This window comes from Typopeltis vanoorti, chromosome 13 (genome assembly GCF_054136105.1).
Source record: "Typopeltis vanoorti isolate ZY-2024b chromosome 13, IOZ_Tvanoo_1.0, whole genome shotgun sequence".
NCBI lineage: Eukaryota > Metazoa > Arthropoda > Arachnida > Uropygi > Thelyphonidae > Typopeltis > Typopeltis vanoorti.
Window position 1 is genome coordinate 81,156,674 of NC_143561.1, and position 25,796 is coordinate 81,182,469.

General features: G+C 35.2%; 1 protein-coding gene across 3 annotated transcripts in view; it reads left to right on the forward strand.

The window, feature by feature from the left end:
• The window catches only part of didum (dilute class unconventional myosin), a 696,374-nt gene that overhangs the window by 228,458 nt on the left and 442,120 nt on the right, over positions 1-25,796 (forward strand). For all 3 annotated transcript variants that reach the window (XM_090402302.1, XM_090402303.1, XM_090402304.1), the window contains 2 exons: positions 6,632-6,713; positions 18,085-18,225. In XM_090402302.1, the coding sequence (XP_090258428.1) occupies positions 6,632-6,713; positions 18,085-18,225 (223 nt within the window). The remainder of the gene's footprint in view (positions 1-6,631; positions 6,714-18,084; positions 18,226-25,796) is intronic.

The following is a 25,796-nucleotide window of genomic DNA, read 5'->3' on the forward strand; positions in this document are numbered from 1 at the left end:
GCTCATTATTTAATGAGGAAAGAAATGCAAAAGATAGTTACTCCATTACTATTCATTCTCTTTCTAATTAGGTTTTTATTATCTAGAGATCAACTGCAATACTTGCTTTGTTTTGAAATTTGACTCATACACATTAAGAAAATAGTACTCTGCTGAGTTATTCAAGACAGTTTACCAATTATTCAACAGTTTATCACAGCACTTAATTTTGAAATTGAGGTAATTTCATACTTGTGGAACATAAAACATTTCCTTATTGTGGTCACTTACAGTATTTTGCCATTTTAGGTGATATTTATCACCAGATTTGGCTACATTTTGTTTCATATGTGATTTGAAATTTTAGGATTTTGTGAAATTTTGAAGTGTATTAAGATACAATTAATAGTATTTACACATCAAGATGTTGGCTATAGCAATGTCAGCAGAAATCAAAAAAATGTGTTTCCAGTGAGATGGGTTAATTAATTTGTTTATTTCAGCTTCAGTTAAAATGTCTTTGTCATAAATATCCTTGTGATTTATTGTAGTTGATATGTTTTGTACAGGAAAAAAAAAAAAAATTAGGGTAGAATGATAGTCTGAAGACTCAGAAGTGCAAAAGGAGTAATCATAAAAAATTTCTGAATGAAATACATTTATTAACATTCATTGATATATTGTGCTTATGCTCACCAAATAAACTATGATCATAAATGACACCAAAATTATTTTCTTAACACAAGATTTTTTTCTTCATATTCAACTGGCATCTTTTGTGATATTTTTGTTTTAGTCCACATACATAGCTGGTTTCTCTTCATGAATCTTGAACACCATGATATTGATCCATTAAATTGGCAATCCCTCTGTTAGTGGCTATTGCTTTTGCTTGATGAATAATAATTTTTGCAGACACTGAAAGTCCTGTTTTTCTGTGGTCTAAAATCCTAGTATTCAGTTCTGTTTCAAGTTCTGGCCATTTTGCAGTTCCACTTTGTAGGTTATGTTTACTATGAGTTGTTTTTTTTTTAGATCCTTTTCCTGATTCTGCCACGTTCTTATCATTTTCTCAGTTGGGGATGGCCTGAAATGCCTCTCTGCAGCCCTGTTTCCATGTTCTTTAGCATATGCAATCACACATAGCTTGTATGTAATATTGTAGCAATGCCGACATTTTTCAGCCACAATTTACCAAGAAATTTAGAGAATTTAATGGCAGAAATTTATCACTGTTCACAACAACCACAACAACATACGCATCCACTGAACCCTATGTAACTGGAATGTTCTCACACACCGCAATGAAGCAAGAAAGAAATCACGTAACTTGGAACAGAGAAAATTTCCAGAAACGAAAGTAATAAAAAAACTGAGTATGCGTATAAGATGCACCCTGTTTTTCAGACCTATTTTCAAAGAAAAAAAGTGCGTCTTATACGCTGGCAAATACGTTATATTAAAATTTATTTAATGACAAAAAACCGAGGTTTTGAGTAAAAAACTTTATTAATGCACACGACTAGTTTTGTCTGAGAACAGACTTCATCAGGTGTAAGCGAAAAGGACATAAAAAATATCAGAGAAAACCATATGAATACTGGATTTCTACACAGCAGAATGTATAAAACAACAGAGGTTAACGTTTGAATGGAAGAACGAGCTCTGGCTGTAGCAACATGATCATGCACACATGTAAGGTCTCGTGATCTCCAGTATTGAATGCAGAGGTGTAAGAGTCTTGCAAACTATAGCTCAGGTTGCTGTTGATATGGACAGGATTAAGAATGATTTCCTTAGAGTCTAGAATCCGTCTGTCTAATTCGCCATAAGATCTGTTAACGTTGTTAGTTAAATCCCAGCATATCTGATGTTATAGGCCTTCTTTATTAGGGTTTGTGGAAAATAATACATGGCTGGACAAGGCACTGGCCCGAGTTCTGTTGTAGGAAATGTCTCTTTTATGCTCTTTTAGATGGAGTTCGATGGATTTTTCCATTTGACCTTGGTACAGTTTACCACAATCACAGAGGACTCTGTAGACACCAGGATATTGGAGATTATTATGTCTGAAAGTGTCCATGCCACAATGGGATTTGAACCTGCAGCCTGTTAAGTGGTAAGTTAAGAAGCTGTCCATTTATTCAACTGCTTGGAAATATGTTGGGTGATATAGAAATTTAACAAACTTAAGATTGAGCAGAGGTTGGTAAAGTAGTGAAAAAAAGTCTTGAATAAGGAAATGCAGCCTTTGGGATTAGTTGTATCTTCATTTTGTTGTTGATGGTGACAGTTAAGCAGTATTCTATTTATAGTATTCCTAGAGTATCCCAATGGATACTCTAGGAATACTATAAATAGAATTTATGAAATTGTTTCAAAAACAATTTTTTGAAACTATTTTGAAGGCGTCGGAGTTCATTTTGAAGTTCTTGTTCTTCTGACAACAGAGATCTTGCTCGGTGATCAATAGTTGAGATGATGCTGAACTTCTGTGGTGGATAATGGTGTGAGTCAGCGTGAATATACCTATCGGTATGTGTTGGCTTCCTGAAAATGGAGAATTTAATACGTTCAGCTGACTTGGTTAGTTGAATATCCAAGAAGGAAAGAGAGCTGTCCACTTCTAGCTCATATGTGAATTTAATATTTAATGAAGGAAGAAAATCTTCTTCATTAAAAACTCATCATACTTTATTTCCAAGATTAAAGCCTTCAAATTTTCCAGCTTGGATATCATGGCAAGCTTTGACATTGTGTCCCTTTTTACAAATGTCCCTACTGAAGAAGTTCTTGCTCTTGTAAAGGACAAAGTTTCAAAGAAGATCTTCGCACTGTGCCAAATCAGGATTTTTTAAATTCGAAAACTCTATTTATAAACAGAACTCTAGTTTAGCAATGGGAAGTCCATTATATCTGGTCCTTGCAAACATCTATCTTGAAAACTTCGAAGAAAAAGCAATTTCTTCCTCTCCATTAAAACCGAAGATATGGCTCTACTACATAGTTGACGTATTCTTGATTTGGCCACATGGCCTAGATAACCTCAAAATATTTCAAAATCATCTGAACAATATTCATTCAAATATTAAATTCACATATGAGCTAGAAGTGAATGGCTCTCTTTCCTTCTTGGATATTCTGCTAACCAAGTCAGCTGAACGTGTTAAATTCTCCATTTTTAGGAAGCCAATGCATTCCGATAGGTATGTTCGTGCTGACTCACCACTATCCACCAGAGAAGTTCAGCATCATCTCAACACTCTTGGTCACCGAGCAAGATCTTTGTCAGAAGAACAAGAACTTCAAAATGAACTCAAACACCTTCAAAATACTTTCAAAAACAATGGATACTCTAGTAGCACTATAAATAGAATACTGTTTAATCGTCACCATCATCAACAACACAATTAAGATACAACTAATCCCAAAGGCTGCATTCCCTTACCTTATATTAGCTGTCTATCCCCAGTTTTAGCAAAAATTTTAAGGAAATACAATATCAAGACTTTTTGTCACTACTTTACCAAAACTCTGCTCAATCTTAAACCGTCCAAAGGATAGATATAATAATCTCCAATATCCTGGTGTCTACAGAGTCCTCTGTGATTGCGGTAAACCGTACTACGGTCAAACGGAAAAATCCATTGAATTCCCTCTAGAAGAGCATAAAAAGAGACATTTCCTACAACAGAACTCGGGCCAGCACCTTGTCCAGCCATGTATTATTTTTGGCAAACTCTAACGAAGCTGGGATTTAACTAACAATGTTCACAGATCTTATGACGAATTAGAGAGATGGATTCTAGAATCTAAGGAAATCATTCTTAATCCCGTCCATATCAATAGCAACCTGAGCTATAGTTTGCCAGATTCTCACAGCTCTGCCATTGATCTCCAATATATATATACACACACACACACATAAATATTTATCTCACACATGAAGGGTACAAGAACCTATAGCACATCAGTGCCACATCCATGTAAGGATTGAGTAGGAAGAAATCTATTGACGTAAAGAGCTGTAGGTTATAATTGTTGGGAAACACATTATGATGAAGGCTGTTCCAGAAGGCAGAGATAGTGGAATAAATGAGGAAGAGGAGAGCACGTTTGATGTATTTACAGTTCTGCTGAAAAGGGATGTTGGGCAGCTGCTGCTCTTTTTAACAGACCCAACAGAAAATAGAGGAATAATGTTTGCCAGTTCACTGAAGCAGTGACGATTGAAGTACCTGTAGAAGCGATACAGAGTTCAAACAGTGTGTCTCTGAGATAAGTTTGAAATATGTCTGTTATGGAGGGGTCTTTTGTGAACTGAATTTCTCTCTTTCTCTCTCTCTCTCCTTACAGCATCAAGAATTTTTAGAGTGTTTTTAGGTGCACACTCTCAAATGTGTGAACAGTATTCTAAAGATTGTGGGATTTGTATACGGGTAATAGCTGGGTGGACAGGTAGATTAAACAGCATTTTGAGTGGAAAAGAATGCCCGATCTTTATGCACTGATGATGTCCTATTATTTTCAGTACAAAATATCTGTACTCATCTATACTTTCATTTCATTAAAGTTAATTACTGTGGTTATCATGTAATTTGTTGTTTAAAAGAATGTCTGGTTTTTTTAGAGACTGAGAAAGCTATTAATATGATGTGCTTATGCCAGGAGAGGCAGGAGGTAAATGTCAGTCAAAGGAGAGAGAGATCTGATCCTGTCTGGTGATTTGTGTATTATTGAAGGCAAAGGAAGGTGAGCTGAGATCCTTTTTGTGAGAGAAATGGCAGTACTGTGTTTAGTTTTGGTGGCACTGAAAGTGACCAGGTTATCCTTGCCCCACCAAAGGATGGTATGGAGGTTGGCATTAAATGTTTGAGAACTACATGGTTTGTCAAAAGAGTAGGATGAATGGAGCATGCTGTCAGTGGCAAAGCTCTGGATAGGATTAGTGGCATTGAGAGTTGGTCATTAATGTATTCACATAAATGATTACTCTCAATTTATGTGAATATTTCAATGTAATATGAATAAATGCATATTCACACACTTTTTAACATGCTCAAGCCAGGTTGAATTTCACATTTTCTATTCAATTAATTCTTTTTTTTAATTAATCAATTAGTTTATCCTAAAAAAAAATATTTTTTCAGAAATTCTATTTCAGAAAATTTTCAGTTTGCTGGTTCTTGAAAATGTTTTCCACAAAGACACCAATACTGTATATACAAACATACTTTGTGTATGTTTACTTTCCCAGATTATCTAAGTGCATGCTGTAACAAGATCATTCCTTGTGTTGTGAAATAGCTGAGTATAGTAATTACTTGTACTTTCTTGAATCAAGAATGCTGAATGCATAAATTAAAACATATTTTAAACATTTTATTTTTACTCAGCTGCAATGAAAATGGAAGGACTTTTAAGAGAACAAATTATCCAGGGTTCAGCTACTAATCTGTCACATAATCAAACTATCAAATCAAATAACGTGTAGAAAGACTTATGTGTTTGTCGTACATGTTATTTATTTTTTGGCAGTATATATTAGAACACAGAATAATAAGTCAATAATTATTTATTGACTTATTGCTGATATTTCGCTGGTGTTATAACCAGCATCTTCAGAGCACAAAAAACACAGTTTGCCACAATACGCAAGACTGTAACAACATGGTGTAATCAACGGACTAGTTAAACAAAATCGTAGCAGCAACACAAAGACTAAAGTCCTAATTTGGCGCCCTCTATCTGAAAAATATAAGTCAATAAATAATTATTTACTTATTATTCTGTGTTCTAATATATACTGTCAAAAAATAAATAACATATCCAATCAAATATCCAATCAAAATATGGAATATTATACTAGTAGCAAGTGTTGCAAAACGTGCAATTACTGTAAAGTATTTGCATTTTAGCATGTTTTTATCCTTCAAGCAATGAAAAAATATGAAAAATGTCTTTATGTTATAAATTGATTGATACATCATTACATAAACAAATCACTATATACAGTTGACTCACTTGTAGAAACCACAAGAAAACAGTTTGTTATAGTGGGTATTTTGCTATAGTAAATTTCTTTTTATTGTAGTAGTATACCTGTTGAGCTGTGGTTGAGAGACTTTTCAATAGTTTGGAAGTACATGCATATATTCACACTTGCTATGTTTGGTGCCATAGTAACTTTTGGTCCAGAATCTTCTTTCTCTCCCAATAATGATATATTTTACTCTGAAAAATTGCTAAAAGAGCTTTATGCCCTGTAGTTCTGGCAAGTCTTTTTTAGAATGTGAAGTCAGCTGCTTCTGTATAAGTCTGTCATGCAGTGCACATGCAAACTTTTATTTGCTCACAGTTGGGTAAAATAAGGATGAAAACAAGAATATAATTACTTCTCAAATATAATTTACGTTCCTTCCAAGAAAAAATTGCTACATATACTGGGATAAATTATGTTTGGCAAGAAATTATGATGTTTTGATATAGAAGAAAGCAAGAATATAATTTCTTATGTATGATATAATGTTTCTACCTTAACAACAACAAATGTTTAATTCCTTGCATCATAGCTACTCTACGTTAATAAAACTGATTTTGCATTTGGTATATGCTTACTGTTCAGACAAATTTATTTTAATGACTCTTTTAGGTTTGAGACATTTGAGATCAATAGCTTTGAGCAATTCTGCATTAATTATGCTAATGAAAAGCTTCAGCAGCAGTTCAATCTTGTGAGTAAAACTTTTTGAAAACATTGCTCTAATTTTAGTGTGTGTGCATATGTATGTAGTGTAATTAATCAGTATTAGTTTTATTAATGAAAAACTTCATATAGTTTAATCTTATAAGTACAACTATTAAAAATATACTCTAAATTTAGTTGTGTATTGTGAATTTTGCAAGTTTGTATATTGATATTCTTTATTATTTCTTACCTTTTTTAGTCATATTTTGTAAATGTAAATATTTTTGATATTTGATTAATAATGACAGTACAGAAAAGAGGGGCTGGGAAGAAATAAAAATAAAATTGAAGAATGAGAATAACACACATTATTTTTAAGGATTCTAGCATTCTTGCAGAAAGCAGAAAAATTCAGCAATGATCTCAAGTAGTGTTTATTTATATTTCTTTTTTATGTTGTCTACAGTGGGGGTAAATTCCCATTGCGATGTTTTGTGCAGGACATAAATTTCAAACAAAAGTGTTTGAAATATATGAATTTCAATTCTTTTTGATGGCTGTTTAAACTCAAATTTTGACTTTTTTTTGATTTTTCCCATAATTGCAAACTGAAGGCTATTTCATGCAAAATTTTACTTGTCTTAGCAAAAGTGGGAAAATATCTTTCAGCTAACAGTGCACTTCATATGTGTGTGCTAGGTGCACACTCGGTGGTTCAAAATATTTTTTTGAACCACTGAAATGATACAAAACTATTAAATAATTTAAAATCAAGGTTATTTTAAGTAATTTTATTAGTATTAGGATGATCTATGAATTAATATCAAAATTTAGTTCTTCATTGGTTACTTTATTAGTATTCAGCATAATATCATTCATTCTTTGATTTGTATCCTCCGTATTAAGATACTGTGTGATAGTACTATATTATTATTGGAAAGAGGAATGGTCAAAGAAAGAGGGAATGAAATGGAATTTATACAGCTGTTAAGAGGTAATTACTTAAGACCACCTGTAATAGAAGAGGATTCATGGTGCTAGACTACTGCATTTAGTAATAGCTTCATAAGTGGCAATAATCAAGTTAGCAACAACATTGTCTCCAATTAGGGAGAGTAATCATGCTGACACCCAAAAAAAGTTTGCTAGACTATGGAATTTTTAGCAAAGAATGGGTGTTTGTGGAATTACAAAGTAGGCGATTTTGACAAACTGAGAAGCCAGTTTGGATCAACACCATGGCATAAGGAGGGGGATATGTTAATTTTTAATATGTTAACATAAGGCATTTGGAGGGGCACGATGTTAGAAGTACATTGGAGATAGTCGAGGGATATTTGAAGAAAGCAGTGACGGACTGTATACCCAGATTCAGGAGGATAAACCAGGTGAAGGTTAAATGGATGAATAGCATTATTAAGTGGGAGTTGCAGAAAAAGTTCTGGAGAACATATAAAAGAAAGATTATTAGCAAGCTCATGAAGGCACTCACAAGAAGAGTAACCAGTGTGCAATGGATGGCAATAGAAGTTATATATATATATATGCCACCATCTAGGGAATTGACTATGAGCAAGGTGGTTTTCTATTGCATTCCTTGCCATACTGTATCCTATGTGTTCACGAGGCTGGTTTGTCTGCTTGTGGGATGAAAAACCCCCAGATAAACTGGGGGGGAATTCTGTCCATGCCCAAGACCGGCTATGACTGAGGAAGATTCTTGAGTCCTCACATCATAAATAAGAATTGAACCTAGGACACTTCTTTCCCAGCCATATGATTGCAAAGCACATATATGCACCACTTAATAGTGTCCATACCACCTTCAGTCTACTAAACCCCACCTACTCTTTCTGACAGAAACTGAAATCTCACCTTCCCCCAGCACTATTCATCTCTACCTCCCAAACTACACAAACTCCTTTCGACCCAAGGGTGGTGTCTGTGCATACATCCGTTCCGACCTACCTTGCCAGAGAGCACCCAACCTAGAATTACCTAACTTTGATCTTCTATGGATGAAAATATACCTCCCAAACTCAGTCAAATTCATATGCTGTCTCTATTGCTCCCCTAATGCCACCAAACTCTGAGCACTTTAATTTCATCTCCTTAAAAATACTTTCTCCAGTCCCACTTTCCCAACAGCAAAATCATCCTCCTAGGAGATTTTAATGTCCACAACACCAACTGGTTTTCCTTCTCCAGCTATACAGATCTTGCAGGCAGAGATGCTGAAACATTTTCCATCACTAATGACCTAACACAACTTGTTCAGATGCCAACTAGAATACCTGATAACCCAAACCGCTCTCCAAATACCCTAGATCTCTTCCTGAACAATGACCCTTCCAAATACGCAGTGAATGTAGACGGCCACCCTAGGTAATTCTGCCCACAACCTAGTGGTAATCTCTTCCCCCATGCAACAAGACATACACAGCCACTCCCATACAAGAATAGTTTGGCATTATAACAGTGCCAAGTGGGACATCCTTCCATCCCATATGCTTCATTCCCATAGTTGGATTATTGCTTCTGATCTTCCAACCCAAACACATATACTGAACTTATAACCAAAGTAATCCTCATTTTCATGAAAACATACATTCTCTATACTTTGACCTGCCATTCCCAAACTAAAGTTTTCCCTAGTTTTCCAAAATATACACCAAGGCTGTATAAATGAAAAAGCAAACATACCATTTTTGGCTCAAATCAAGAACTTCTGATCTTCCAACCCAAACACATATACTGAACTTATAACCAAAGTAATCCTCATTTTCATGAAAACATACATTTTCTATACTCTGACCTGCCATTCCCAAACTAAACCCTAGTTTTCCAAAATATACACCAAGGCTGTACAAATGAAAAAAGCAAACATACCATTTTTGGCTCAAATCAAGAACTCCATCCTCCTTTAGAGCTTATACCCAAGCCTGAAATAAAGCAAAAAAAAAACAATCGATGCTTCCAAAACAGAGTTCGAAAGAGCAAAAAAACAGGAAATTAGCAGCCTGTCCAAACGGCAGTCGAGTCTTTTGGTCTCTCGCCAAAGCAATCAGCCGTAACTTCTTCCCAACACTATTCCCACCTCTATCATACTCAGATGGCTCCATTGCAACATTACCTACAGAAAAGGCCAATCTCTGGCCTCACACTTTGCTTCCAATGCATCCAATCCATAACTGACAATGGGAAACATCCCCCAACTATTCCAGATGCCCAACATACAGTGCTCACCATATCCTTTTGCCAGAAAGAGATTAATAAAATACTGTCCAAATTAGACACAAAAAAGTCTCCTGGCTCAAATGGCATACCTCCAATTGTCCTGAAGGTTTGTGCACCAGAACTGACTCCTGTCCTATATGTATTGTCTTACTCCACTGGTATCTATCCCACAGCCTGGATATTGGTCTATATTCAACCCATTCCCAAGAAGGGCAACAAGTCACTGCCATCCAACTACTTCCCCATCTTGCTCACCTCAGTCCTGTCTAAAGTAATGGAAAAAATCATCAATTCCCAACTCCTACACTACCTTGAAGCTACCCATCTAATAAACAACCACCAGTATGGATTCCGTCGCTGCTGATCAACAGGAGATCTGCCCACATATTTCACCCATCTCTGGACAAATGCCATGGAGAAGTTTGGCGAATCTCAAGCGGTTGCACTTGATATCTCTAAGGCGTTTGACCATGTCTGTCACAAGGGCTTAAGCAAGCTGCCATCGTTTGGTCTATCTCAAGACCTCTGTAGTTGGATTACCAGCTTTCTATCTGGACGCACACTATGTGTAGTGGTAGATGGATTCTTATTCTCTCACCATTCAACTAATGCCAGGATTCCACAAAAGTTCTGTCCTCTCACCAACCCTCTTCCTACTATACATCAATGATCTACTTCAGCTTACCTCCAATCCAATACACATTTTTGCAGATGACAGCACATTGCATTCCACCCTTTCTTTTGATAAACCTCACTCCACACAACTCACCTCAACCTACAGAACATCAACCACCACTGCCCTCAATTCTGATCTCCAAGCCATCCTCCAATGGGGTTCAGATAACCTAGTCAATTTCAATGCTAATAAAATCCAGAACTGTCTTATTTCTCACAAAAAAACATTTTCTTCCAGTATTATTTTTGACCACCCATATTTCTAGACAATTTGAGATTTCTCTTCTTGGAATTACCCTAACATAACGCCTCTCCTGGCATAAACACATAACAACCATTGCATCCTCAGCTTCTAGAAAACCAGGATTTCTCTTTCGCTGAAGACGTTACTTCACCCCTGAACAGTTGTTAACCTTATACAAATCACAAATCCTCCCAATCATCAAATACTGCTCTCACATATGGGGTGAGGCTGCAAAAGCTCCCTCAAAATGCTTGACTCAATATACAGAGGAAAGCAATCAGACTTATTAATGACCCATCTCTTACCAACTCACTTCCCCCACTTTCGCACAGGCGATCAGTTTCTGCACTATGTGTATTCTACAAATATTTCCATGGAAAATGTTCATCTGAAATAGCATCAATAATTCCCCCACTTAGTACTAAGCTCATTGGCACACGTGCAGCTGCTGCTCAACATCCCTTCGCGGTGCACCTTGAAAACTACAGAACAAGTTTCTTCTCCTCTTCTTTTATCACTGCAACTGCTGTACTATGGAACAGTCTTCCCCTTGCTGTGTTCCCCAATGACTTACTTCAAAGGAATACAATATACAGTGATTCAAATCAAATGTGAAAGTACAACCAACGCCTTGTATATGGGCTCAACATAAAAAAAAAAAACAATAAAAAAAAAACGTGCAGACTAATAGAGGATTATGACAGACTAAGTAGGCCAATGAAAACCCTAAAGAATTCTTTCGCTGTTTGTTAAATAAAAGGATGAACAACTATGGAAGGATTAGTTTAGTGAGTGTTCATAGTAAGGACATAACAGTTCCAAATAGAATAATTGAGTTATCGAATTATCATTTTGCAAGGGTGTACTATTCACATAGAGATATTGCAATGCTAGATGTGATGCTGATTGATGTGAGAATAAAGGTAGATGAATTGAAGGTGCTTAGGATATTGCAGAACCCTATTACAAACATAGCTGTGGGATTAGATTTACTATCAGCCTGTGTATTACAAGAAATTGCTAGCTTTGTTCAAGACAGAAATAGCAATTTTACTCTTTGGAAGCAAAATGTTTTGCAAAGGGTAGGTCATGGCTAGGTAAGCTATTTTTTGAATAGGTTACACTTGAGTTGGATAAAGTAAATGACCACACATCAACACTGCTGAATTTTACAAAGGCATTCAACAGGATACCATTGGAACTCTGTTACATAATTGGAGCAAATGCAGTTGAATTTGAAACTAATATGAATAAGAGTTGCTGATAGACAGATATTATAGATTAGTATATGGGGTAATTCAATTCAGGAAAAGGCAAGTGACCAGTGGTATACTGTAGGACCCTGTACTTAAGATGCTGCTGTTTGATTTGTACATCAGTGAATTAGAAAATGATTTTAGAGGAAATATCCAGTTGATTGTTGATGATGCAAAACTGTGGATAATGATAGTCAGTGAAATTATTATAGGGATACTGCATGATGACTTAAAACAGGCTTGGAAGTATACGCAGACAATTGAATTACGTGAAGTCACACTTTGTGAAGTCACTAACGTGAAGTCACAAATTCAGTTGAGACTGATTCTACTACATTTATTTCAGTAGATGCATCTTAAACCATCTTCAATGTATTACAGTTCATCATGAACATCAAATTCCTGCCATGTACCCTCAAGGGGTATACAGGATATGATAGTTCTACATGAAAAATTTACATCATTACTAACTTCCTATCTACAATTTTCCTCCAAATCAGTCTGTTACTTTTCAAGACTCCAACATTATCAGATCTCATCTTTCTATTGTCTAAAGCACTTTGTACCGTATCAATCCACCTATATCTTGGACTTCCTCTGGGTCGTTTTCCTGCCAACCTGGTAGAGAACACTTCTTTTGCTAATTTTTTCTCACCCATTCTGTTTAAGTGACCATACCACCTGAGTAGCTCTGCTAATGCATTCCTGGATGCTGACAATGTCAAGTTCTTTCCTAATATCCTCGTTTTTAATATGATATGCCATTGATGCCATCTGTTCACACCTCTAATCTTTCTCAGGGCTCTCATATCTGCAGGCTCTAGTCTTTGGTCAAGTGTTTTACTTCTGACTCACTCTCAGATCCATAAGTTAAAATTGGTTTGAACACTGTCTTGTATAAATTTAGTGTAATTTAGTGTTCCGACTGATTTCTCTCTTATTCCATATGAATTTATTCAATTGACTTCCTACCATACCAGCTTTATTGATTCTGTTGTCTGTTTCTATATTTAATTTACCATCTTCACTAAAAATCGTGCCTAAGTAGCTGAAATGTTTTACTTGTTCCACAGGTTCTCCATTCATCACACAGTTGACATTTTCAATGATTCTGCCTATTTTCATTGTCTTTGTCTTTTTATTGCTGACCTTCATACCGTATCTATTACAACAGTTATTCAATTTAGTTAGAGAATCTTGCAGACCTGTAGAGGATTTATTTAGAAGTATAACATCATCTCCATAAAGCAAAGTGCTGACATTAACATCTCCAATTTTGATATCATGTTTAATACCACTTTCCGTCACAATGTGATCCATATAGATAATGAATAACAGAGGGGATAATGTACATCCTTGTCTCACACCAGATTTAACATTAAACCATCTTCCTGAACCTCTTTCAGTCCTAACTGCTGACTTACAACTCAAATAAAGATTAATTATTGCTTGATATAATGCCCCATTGATACCATATAGCTGTAGCGTATTGAGTAGCTTCTCTCTTGGAACCTCATCATATGCCTTTTCCAAATCGACAAAACTTAAATACAGATCTTTATTATATTCCCATGATTTCTCCACTATTTGTCATAAAGTGAATATCTGATCCTGACATCCTCTATTTGGCCTGAATCCAGCTTGTTCTTCACCAAGCTTTTCTTCCACAATTCTTCTCAACCGTTTCTCAAGTATACTTACATATATCTTACCTGGAAAGAAACACTCACTAGGGATATATCTCTGTAATTCTCACATTCAGTTTTATTTCCCTTTTTTATATATGGGTACCATGAGAGCTCTACTCCAATCGTGTGGAATTTGTCCCTCTGTCCAGACATTCTGAACTATCATGTAGTTCAGAACTATCTGAAGTTCTCAGAAGTTCTGAACTATCATGTAGTAGATGGTCGAATATCATCTACTCCTGTTGCCTTTCCAAATTTCAAGCCGTTGATGACTTTTTCTACTTCAAGTATGGATATGTATTCCTGACTGCATGCCTGGTCAGTGTTTTATACCACTGTGCTGTCATCACTGCTTGTTTCATTTAGCAGTTTTTCAAAGTAATTACTCCATACTTCAAGGATATCTTTTTCTCCTGTTTTCATTTCACCTTTATCATCTCTAACTCCTTTTACAGCACTCTTTCTTCCATTCCTAAGCTTCTTCAATAACCTCTAGAATATTTTGCCACCTTCTTGATATTTATTTGCTATATTCTTGCCAAAATCCTCTCATGACTTTTGTTTAGCTAATTTTACACAGTGTTTAGCATTCTTACATTTGTGTCTGTATTCTCTAAGAGCACAAGTTGACTTATTTGCCAGGAACTTTTGATATGGTTTCTTCTTTTCCTTCACTGCCTCTTTAACTTCCTGTGTCCATCATGGAGTTTTGATTTTTCTGTCCTTGCAGACCTCACCACATGCCTCTCTGGCTGCATCAATCAAGGTTTTCTTCAAGGCTTGCCACTGAATCTCCAAGATTTGGTTCATGTTCTCAAACACTTTAATTTTTTCTTCAATAATCTTTGTGTATTTTAGTCTACAGTTCACATCTGATAGCTGCTCAACTTTTATTTGCTTTAAAACTTTCTTACATGTTATTCTTTTCAATACGAAATTCAGTTTTATCCTGCTCATGACTAAATAGTGATCACTTCCAATTTCAAATCCTCTGTACACTGGTACAGAGGATTTTCTTCCTGCATCAGGGAGAAAACATCACTGTCAATGAGACTTTTCTTATTCCTTTCCCTCTTCTCTCCATGTGAATTTGTGCACATTTTTATGTTGGAATATGGTGTTAGTAATAACCAGTCCATGTCCTGAGCAGAAATTCAACAGATATTTGCCATTATTATTAGCTTTGCTCTTTTCTCCAAATTTTCCCAAAATATTTTTGTATGTCTGACAATCATTTCCTACTCTGCTATTTAGATCCCCAACAAGGACCAACTTTTCCTTTTTCATTGTGTCAGTAGCTTTTCTAAAGCCTCAAAAAATTTCTCCACCTCTACCTTAATAGAACCTTCTGTGGGACCATAGGCACAAATAAGTCTCATTTTCCAGTTCCCCATTCTCATTTTTGCCCACATTACTCTACTTGAGACTGCCTGCCATTCAAGAAGATTAGCCTCATATTTTGTGTTTAATATTATGGCTGCTCCTTTTCCTTGATTGTCATTGCCTGAATATAACATTTTGTATTTATTGCTCAGAAAAATCTCACCAATTTTTGTCTTTTTTGTTTCAGTCACCCCTATTATGTCGATCTGGTACTTATCTAATTCCTCAGCTAGCTCCATTTCTTTGCCATGCAGGCTTCTTATGTTGATAGTACCGATTTTTAACTGTGGTGATGTTGAGTTGTTGTGTGTTTTCAGATTTGTTCCAGCAGCTGACTTTTTGCTGCTCACGCTGGTTCCCTGGCGAAAACAGTCGGGGTCTTGTTTAACCGGGCAATGCCCCAGCCGGCATGAAATTTTGTCATGTTGTACCATCATTTTTTATTTTGGTTTAACCAATAAGAATATAATTTGGTCGGCTAAATCCCAAATTGCCAGCCCATCCTCGTTTGTTCAGTATCCAGGGTGATACCCAGTAGGGTGCACCACGAGAAGGTGAGGATTGGACATTAGATCAGAAGCCCTGGTCAGTTCTCTGCATTCCTTTAAAGGCTATTTGGAGGTCTCCTTTCAGTTATACAGCTTTGACCTTTAAGCACTCCAGTTTTGAACATAGAACATTTAATTCAAATAATAATTTACTTAAATAACAAATATTTAAAAACTTATCATGATACATGAAACTTGATCACATTTTCTCTTTTATTTATTTTTCTTTTAAACACACTATGGTGAGGAACAGAGAGAGAGAGTTTTGAGACTGTTTTTGATATATTTCTTTTGCTATCTTTAATAATTTCCCCGACCACCACTTCCTCTCCATTTTCCATGTAATTTCTGTCTTCACAAAAGATTATTACAGTAAACACACAATATAGCGAATACCACTGTATATTGTAATATACAGTGGTATTCACTATAACAAACTATGTATATGCAGTACTTATAACAAACTATGGAAAAGGCTATGCAGTGATAAAGTATGGAAAAGTCCTGGCCTAAGTCCCATATAACCAATAATACTATTTTAAGCTTGTTCCTACAAATAGTAAATGTCAAAGCATTCGCAGACAAACTGAATTTCATTTCCTAGTAAATGATGTTCCTCAAAATAATTTCCTCATTAACAAAGAAAATGGCAAGAAATTATACTCTGATAAGAGAACACAAAAGATTGACGAGAACCATACATTAAAAAAAAAAAAACTGTGAAACAGAAGAAAGGAAAAGAAGTATGATGTTGTGTGAGACTTGGTGTGATGAGTTAGATCTCATTCGCCCAATATACTTCTGAAAAGGTTTGTTAGTGGTAGTGATGATAATAACCAGTTGGAATATCTTTGGTGTTCATTGAAGCATTGCTAGTGAATAAAGTTGATGTGAAATAATTTTTAGTATTATAAAAGATATGTAGGTAATCTATGTATGTGATTTATTAGCACTTGAAATCTTGAGTTATTTTTCACGTCACAAAGCAGTTAAGCCGAACAAAAGATTACAAAATTGCTGTGCTTCATTGAGAAAGAATTGTTCCTAAAATAAATTACCATGTTTACTATTTACTGTTGATTATTTAATTTATTAACAAGCTTTCACATTTTCTGAGGAGTGTATTATGATTAATTTGTTAAAAAATAAAATAAAAAAAAACCTTGTTATAGATATTCTAAGCTTCAAAACTTAGAATGCATGTTTAACTTCTTGTATATGGAAATATGACTTCTGCATTACTTCAACCTTTGTAACAATTCTGGGTTTCGCTCCCACTGAGACCTCAATACCATTTATGGAAGGTTAGAAAGAAACCTAGATTTGAAAACCAGCAAAATGATATACAAATGCATTATAATATTGTATTATGGAAATTTTATTCCATAATAGTTACAGTCAGATGATTTTGGTATTTAGAAAGACGCATTCTAGGAGATATCAAATTTTTGGCTATGTGGTATAGACCATCCACATTATGCAAAAGGAGAAGATAACATTCTGTCTATTTTTACTATGAAAGGTTTTTTAAATGATTCCATCCTCTTAGTTCAATGTGGTCTTATGGTCAGTTGCAGGTATGACTGGAGAGCAATCCCAGGCAGAGAAGGCCAACTCAAGGCAGTTAACTCACAACACATACTTATCTTCCAGTAGTATATGGCAACCCACAAACCAGCAGCCAGCATAATAGTAAATGCATACTTTCTATTGTTTAATCATGTTCAAATATTTTTGCTGGAGTTGTTAACTGTTGTTACTTGTTTTCTAATTTTTTAATTTATTAGTGTAATGATTCTGATGAAGTGAAACAAGAATTTTCATGAAACTAGTCAAGAAAATAAAAAATAGTTCGATTTTTTTTTGTGGAAAAATATCCAAAAATATATTCCTAGAATGTCTTATCTCTAGAGAAGCCTATGCAATGATATTTATCCTTTTTTTTTGTTTTTTGTTTTGTTAGGCTATTCTGTTTAGGATATTTTGTCAACTTTATGAACCTTCTTTATATGAATGAAATTTTGCAATGATATGAACAGGTATTTCAGATTTTGTAAATCTTGCAAAGCAAATAAAATGGACTGATGTTGAAACTCCTGAAAGTGAAGATGTAATTCATACACTAATTCACAAAGGTTGAGTTTTTACTATACTGCTGGTGGCATGAAAATGTAGTTTATTTTTATTTATTTATTTTAGCTTTGAAAGCATGTGAAGTTAACTAGTTTATGAACACTTTTGATAATTTTTTTTTCTTGTAACTATTATTATTATTTTTAAAATTTGTTATAGTTTTCAATAAAGGTTATTTAACTTTTGTGGAAGTATTCAGAATTACTTTTGTATATATGTGATAACTATTAGAGTTCTTCTTTAAACATTTTAGCATGTGTTTAAACTGGAGCAAGAAGAATATGTTAGAGAGCAAATTGAATGGAAATTTATAGATTTCTATGACAACCAACCATGCATTGATCTAATAGAAAGTAAATTGGGAATTCTTGACCTTTTAGATGAAGAATGTAAGGTTAGTATTTTTACTGTGTAATTTTTATATAACATTATTAGAAGGCTAAAGTTCATTTTAGTCCAAGAAAAGAGGATATTACTGTAGATGACTTGTTAGCATTCTCTCTTTGTCTCTCTCTCTCTCACACACACACATGCACGTGCACCACTTACAGAGCTTGCTTTAGCTACCCAACCCACAGGTCCCAAAGCTATGCATGAACAATTTTCTGGATATCAGATCTGGATGAAGGGTGCTATGTTTAAAGGGACACCAAGTAATGAGATAATCTTAACATCAAATAAAAGAAAGAGTTGAGGTGACTTAAGAATTTGTTTTCCAGAGCAGGGCACCAACTAATTCTGGGTCCACCCATATGCTAATATATAGGGTCTCAAAATCTTGCATGGGTGGAATTAATATAAAGAAAATTGCTCTTTTCTCTGAACTGATATCATGGAAAAGTTGCTGAAAGAATCCAGTAGTCATACCATTATATTTCAAAAGCCTTTGATTGTGTTGACAGAGGAATGCTTTTGCAAGTTTCCATCTGAATAAGAGAAATGTTCAATACTCTTGAATATTAATAATGTACAAGTGTTTTCTAATATCTTTATTTTTAATATGGTTCTGCTACTGATGCCATTTGTTCATTCCCCTAATTTTCTGCAGAACTTATATCTGTGATCTCTCGACTTTATTTCTTGGCAACCCTTCTTTCTCAACTATATGTTAAAATTCATTTAACTACCTTTATGTGCTACTGATGCCATTTGTTCACTCCCCTAATTTTCTGCAGAACTGATATCTGTGATCTCTCGACTTTATTTCTTGGCAACCCTTCTTTCTCAAGTATATGTTAAAATTGATTTAACTACCTTTATGTGCGTACGTATTTGTATCTTCTTCTTTCTATGGCTTCTCAGTCCAAATCAAGCCATGTCCTCCTGGATTTGTTGCCTCCAACCCTGTCTGTCCAAAATCTTACTTCTCCAGTTTGGACATTGCAATATCATGTTACTCTCTTGAATAATGGTATCTATCCATCTTGTTTGTAGTTTTCCTTTTGGTCTTTTACCAGGAATTCTACTATTTATAGTCTTCTTAAAATTACTGTCATTTTCTATGTGAAAAACATGTCCTTCCAACTTCAACTTTTTCAAATTAATTAAATTAGTTATTCGTAAGTTCTTCATAGAGTTGATATAACTCATGGTTTTATCCACTCCTCCAGAGACCATTATCATTCTCTGGGCCAGATATTTTTTTTAAGGATTTTCCTTTCAAAAGCTGCAATCAAATTATCTGTCCTTGCTGTAAATAACCAAGTTTTTTACATCCATAACAGCTGGATGAATTCTCAATTTATATATTTGTACTTAAATCTTCCAATGGATTCAGCTTTTGAGCTGAATATACATGTGAGAGAGAATAAAAAGCCTGATTACCCCTCTTTATTCAATTCTGCAATTCTTCCATTTCATTTGGTTGTCTTATTTCATTATTACTTTTAGATATATATAAATTATGTTTTTCCATTTTTCCTATTTTAGGCTTCCTAATTTTCATGCTTGTATTAGTTAACTAATTCTGCCTGGTATTAATCTTTATTATTTTATTAATTAACAAAAATTTTTGTTGATTAATTTCTGTGTGTGTACACACACACACAAATCTCAAGTCTACACATGAGTTCTCAAGACTTATAGCATGACCTTATCATGTGTGGGAAAGAAGTGTTCTCATCTATCCAGTGTACCATGTTCTCATCCACATGTTAAAATTTATTTGACACTGTTTTGTGTATACAGCTAACTGTACCTTTTTTGTTCAGTTCTCTCTTGCTTCATATAAATTTATTCAGCTAGCATCCCATCATACAAGCCTTACTTGTATGGTGGAATTCTCTTATCTCTTTTGAAAGTGATCTGCCACCTTCACAAAGTCTTAAGATGCTAAAATGTGTAACATGTTCATAGTTGTATGCATGAACAAGTTTCTGCTTCTATGAGTATTCTCTTACAGCTAACAGCGTTAACAGGATAATTATTACACAACCATCTCCATAGAGTACAAAGGCTCATCATTGGAGGCCCACAATAACTCTATTTGTGCATCACTGGTCATATCTCTCGGTGAACTCATTCACTGACACACACACACACACACACTGGCAACCTCTTCCACTATTTACACTCTCCAACCAAAAATTCTAGTCCTTCCCTAGTTAAGAGCATCATATTCTTAACTCATTTTTGAATTTTGCCTTGGACCAGCTTCTCCCTAATACCTTTACCACCACTCCCGAGATACCAATTAGTGTAATTTGCTGCTTCCTCCTTCATGCAGTGGAGTCTTACTTGACTTAACAGAGCTGGATGAATACAACTTAAATATGAAATCACTCCCCGACATCCTATACTTATCAGAGGCACTACTAATTCTTTGCAAATTCTTAGAATATGTGGGCCAAGCCAATATTTCATCTGATCCTATAACCATCATTCACATTAAGATCATCCCTGCATTCCAACATCATTGCTGTCACTGTAAATATCTTCCCCTCAGTGATACACCTTTGCAAGAGTGAACATTCAATAATTTGGCTATTTGATCTGCTTCTGTTACTCCCTTTACTATCATCATTCATTAAATTTATCCTTTCATAGTTATTCTCATTTTTACCCATCATCTAATAAAAGACCCACTCTTGGAGATTTTTTTGGCCTGCTCAGTTAATTTTCTTCTATAATCTGATTTTTGCCTTTCTTACCATGTTGGCCACTCTTGTCTGTAATTTGCACTGCTCATGAACTATCAATCACCTTTCTCCTCTATATACCCCCCCACAGCATTTTTTGCAGCCCCTGCTTAACGATACTACTCATTAAGCAAGGAGTTACTCATGCTACTGATCTTGAGAATAAAGTCTGATATCCCTTGACCATTTCCCAGCAGTGCAACTTCCTTTCCTGTCCAGATTATCATGCCACAATATTGATTCAAGCCACCTCCTCATGTTGTCATAATTCTGTGCATTTGTAATATAACAGACCATCATGTTGCCTCCAGATAGGTAGTCATCATGCAGTCTTGAACAGAAGGAAGGAAGGTTGCTAAACAGGAGGAATTTTCAGTTAAGCAATATATGTGAAACTACACAGCTGAAAATTCCTTCAGTTTTTGTAATCTTCCTTCCTTCTGCATCAAGACTGCATGGTGACACTACCTATCTGGAGTCAATGTAACTATCTTTGTTACATTACAAATGCACAAAACCCAAATGATACATTAATTGAAGGGCAATAATTGGTGCTAGCAATTTCAAATCCTCAGTCTCCTCCATCATATGCCATTTCAAATAATTATCTCTTAAGCTGTATAAAGTTTATTTCCTGTATCTCTTCCTTCTTGACAAGAGATATGAGAGATTTCGAAGTCTTACTAAACCAGTAAAAAAAAATATAAGAATACAGTCAACCCTGTGATGCATCCAGCACATATGCTATATGCAGACTATTGTTGATAGCCTGTGGGTAATTCTTAGCATAGACAAGATTTGATTTACTGCATAACTGGATAAGTGACTTACAGTTATCTTGTAAAGTGAGGCCTTGGCTCTTGTTTAGATTTAGACATCTTTGCAAGATTATGACCTCACTAGACTCTCATGTATGAAGACATGAAGATGAGACCTAATTTATGAATGTTGAGTGCATCACAGATTTTTTTTTAATTTGGTCCCATACATGAGAGGTCAAAGGACCCATAAGCACATCAGTGCCATGTCTGAGGTGCAGATAAGGATTCATAAGTTTTTGACTTTTTTTCCCCAAATATGTATCCTCAAGGAATATTCAAGCTACTATGACAGCACTACATGAATAAATTTATATCATTAATAATTTCCATTCCAGAATTTTCCTACAAATTAGTCTGTTACTTGTTAGCTCCCCCAATATTGTTGTATCTAACATTTCATTCTTTTAACCTCCCTATCAGCTGAAGTGGATGAAATAGTAAGACTAAATTGCACTTCTTATCCATGTTATTCAACGGGTGTTATGGAATCGTATCCGGATTTAGCTGGACGTCTATAGACATCATGGCCAGTTGTTGGGGTTAAGGCACTTCTGACCGAATCACTCCACCTACACCTTGATCTTGCTTTGAGTCTTTTGCCTGCAATCTTGGAAGCAAACACCTGATTTGATAACCTTTCCTCTGCCATTCTGTTTAAGTGACTTTCTGTATCTCCCATTTTTCTGTATTTCCTTCTATTCTAACTGCTGACTTACAACTTAAATATAGACTATGTATTGTTCTGTAATGCTCCATTTACTTCATATAATTGTAGTGTTTTGAAAAGTTTTTCTTTGGGAACCTTGTTGCATGCTTTTTCTAGATCTACAAAACTTATGTACAGATCCTTGTCATGTTCCAATGATTTTTCAACTATTGGTTTGTAAAGTGAAAATCTGATCCTGTCAACCTCTATTTGGCCTGAATCTGGCTTGTTCTTCTCCAAATTTCTCTTCTACAATTTTTATCAACCTCTTTTCTTTGCATAAATCTTACTTGGAACATTTAGTAGAGAAATTCCTCTGTAATTCTCACATTCATCTTTATTCCCTTTTTTATAGAAAAGCAGTAGGAGAGCTCTACTCAAATCATCTGGAATTTGACCTTCTGATCAGGCCCTCTGAATTATGCAGTGTAGCCACTGCAAAACTTATATCTTCATATTTAAGCATTTCTGGTTGAATATCATTTACTCCAGCTACCTTTTCACATTTCAAGTTTGATTGCTGCTTCTATCTCGAGTATTGATATATACTCCTATTTGCATTCCTGTTGACAATTTTCTCTCTGGTTCTGTCACTGCTTTATCTTAAGTTTTCATATTACCTTTATCATTTCTGATTCCTTTTACGGTACTCTTTCATTTATTTCTAAGCTTTTTCGATAACCTCCGTAATACTTTACCACCTTCCTGATATTTATTTTCTGTTTTCTTACCAAAGTCTTTCCATGACTTTTGTTTAGCTACTTTTACACATATCTTAGCTCACTAACATTTTCTGTATTTTTTAGGATATCTGTTGACTTATTTGCTAGGAGTCAATGAAGCTTTCTTATTTCTTGTATCTTCTCTCCATGTGAACTTGTACACATCTTATATTAGAATATAGTGTTAATTAGTCCTGAGCAGAAATCCAACAGATACTTAACATTATTATTAGCCTTGTCCTTTTCTCCAAATTTTCCAAAAACATTTGTGTATGCTTAGTGGGATTCTCTTCTTACTCTGCTGTTTAGATTTCAAACAAGTACTACTTTTTCCATTTTTTTTTTATGTCAGCTGCCTGCTCTAATGATTGGAAAAATTCTTCCAGTTCTTTTTTAGGAGAACCTTATGTGGGACCATAGGCACAAATAAATTTCATTGTCCATTTCCCCATTTTGAAGTTTGCTCATAACTCTACTTGAAACTGCTTTTTAATCAAGAAGTTTATTTTCATGTTTTGGTATTGAATTCTGTCACTATGCTGATCATTATGGCCCGACATCCTGTACTTATTATTTCATAAGATCTCACCTGTTTTTGTCTTTGTTTCAGTGGTGTTAATTATGCCCATGTGGTACTTTTCCAGTTTTTCTGCAAGCTTGATTTGCTTTCCATTAACACTTCTTATATTAATGGTTCCTATTTTCAGTTCTACTGACATTGGGTTTGTTCTTCTTTTGGATATTGAGCTTGATTCCGTTCCAGTATAGCTGACTTTTCACTGCTCACCCTGGATCCCTGATGAAACCAGCATTGGACTTGTTTAACCAGATGATGCCCCAGTCAGCATGAAATCTTATTATATTGTACAATCATATGTATTTCTAGTTTAAGTTAACAGAGAGTGCAGTTTGGTCAGCTAAGTTACTTACAGGGGGATTGGATTGGAAGTGAGGATTGGACATTAGGTCAGAAGTCCCAGTCAGTTCTCTGCATTCCTTAAAGGCAATGTGGAAGTCTCCTCTTAGTTATTTGGTTTTGACCTTTAGTGACCCATTGCAGGTTTTAGTTATTTGGAAATACTTCTTGTGGAAGGTTGTTCTAGTGGCCAGAGGTAGACAGAATAAAAGAGGAGAAGCAGGTTCAGTGTGTTTGTAGTTTCCCAGTAAAGGTGTGCTGGGCAGCTGCTGCTCAGTTTAATAGAGCAATGACCATTGAACTACTTGTAGAATAGACACAATCCCAAATCATTGCATCTCTGAGATAGAGGTTGAAGTAACTCTGTGTGTGTGTGTGTGTGTGTGTGTGTGTGAGAGAGAGAGATCATCTATGAGTCAAATTGCTCTCTGGGCAGCATCAAGAATTTTTAGAGAAGTTTTAGTTGCTAAAACATGTGAGCAGTATTCTAACCTGGAGCAGATTTGTATGTAGTTGAGTCAGTTGGGTGTAAAATATCATCTTGAACAAAAAGAGTATGGCTGGTTTTTTGGATGCTGAGGAAGCTGTTGATGTTTATCTTTCTCATCTCATCTTCCTTTTACCCTCTTTTACCTTGCGGTGTGGAGGGCTTATTAATCATCGGACATCAAACCGTTCACAGGATAAGGTGGTCAGCCCTACGCCCTGGTGTATCCTATGTCCTCTAGTATTGAGTTCTCAAGGCTGGCTTGCCTGCTTTGTGGGATGAAAAACCCCAGGATAAACTAGGGAAAAACCCCTACTGGCTAACTTGGCTATGGCTGAGGAAGATCATTCAGCTCCTCACGTCACCGACGGGAATCGAAACCTAGGACACTCCTTCCCCAGGCATACGGTTGTGAAGCACACAGCCACTTGGCTAACCGCGTGGCCATTTATCTTTTTGGATTTCAAAACATGTAAGTTTTCCCACAGAAACCAGAATATTGTTTTTGGAAGGGAACACTTTCTTTTGGAGACCTGAAAAAAAAAAGCTTCGATTTTTAATATAGAAGCTAGTTGCATCAAGAATTTTACTGACATATAGTAAAGAGATAGTCTTTATATCTAATGTCTGGGATGGTAAGCCTAGGCCTCACTTACATCAGTCACTAGAAGAAGCTTTGAAGTCTGAAAAGGTGAACATCTTTGTAACATCACCCACAGCCAGCCATAGTGCTCTATGCTATGTTGTGGGTTTCTCAGACCAGCATATGGATTGATCATCAGTGTTGATATTGATGCCTACTCTTTTCCCATCTTTTCAAAGAGTCTAATGATATACTTCATATACTTGCATGGCAGTCTAAACAAGAATTTTGCATAATATTTAGAAGTCATTCATCTGTTTATGTTGTGCTTCAGATCTCTTCTATGTTGACAATCTCCTCCAACCTATATGAAATAAACACTTTACTGCATACATTGTTGTTCTCATCTTTGGTTTTATATTTATTTATTTATTTTTTTTACATAATTGTTTTTGTAAATGTACAAAATCTCTCATCTGTTTCAATATACATTTTTCTGATGATGCCAGACAGTGAAACGTAGTTGTTCTCTCTCTTTTTTGTATTAAATATTTTGAATGGTATTTCTGTTATTTCAGACAATCATAACTGTC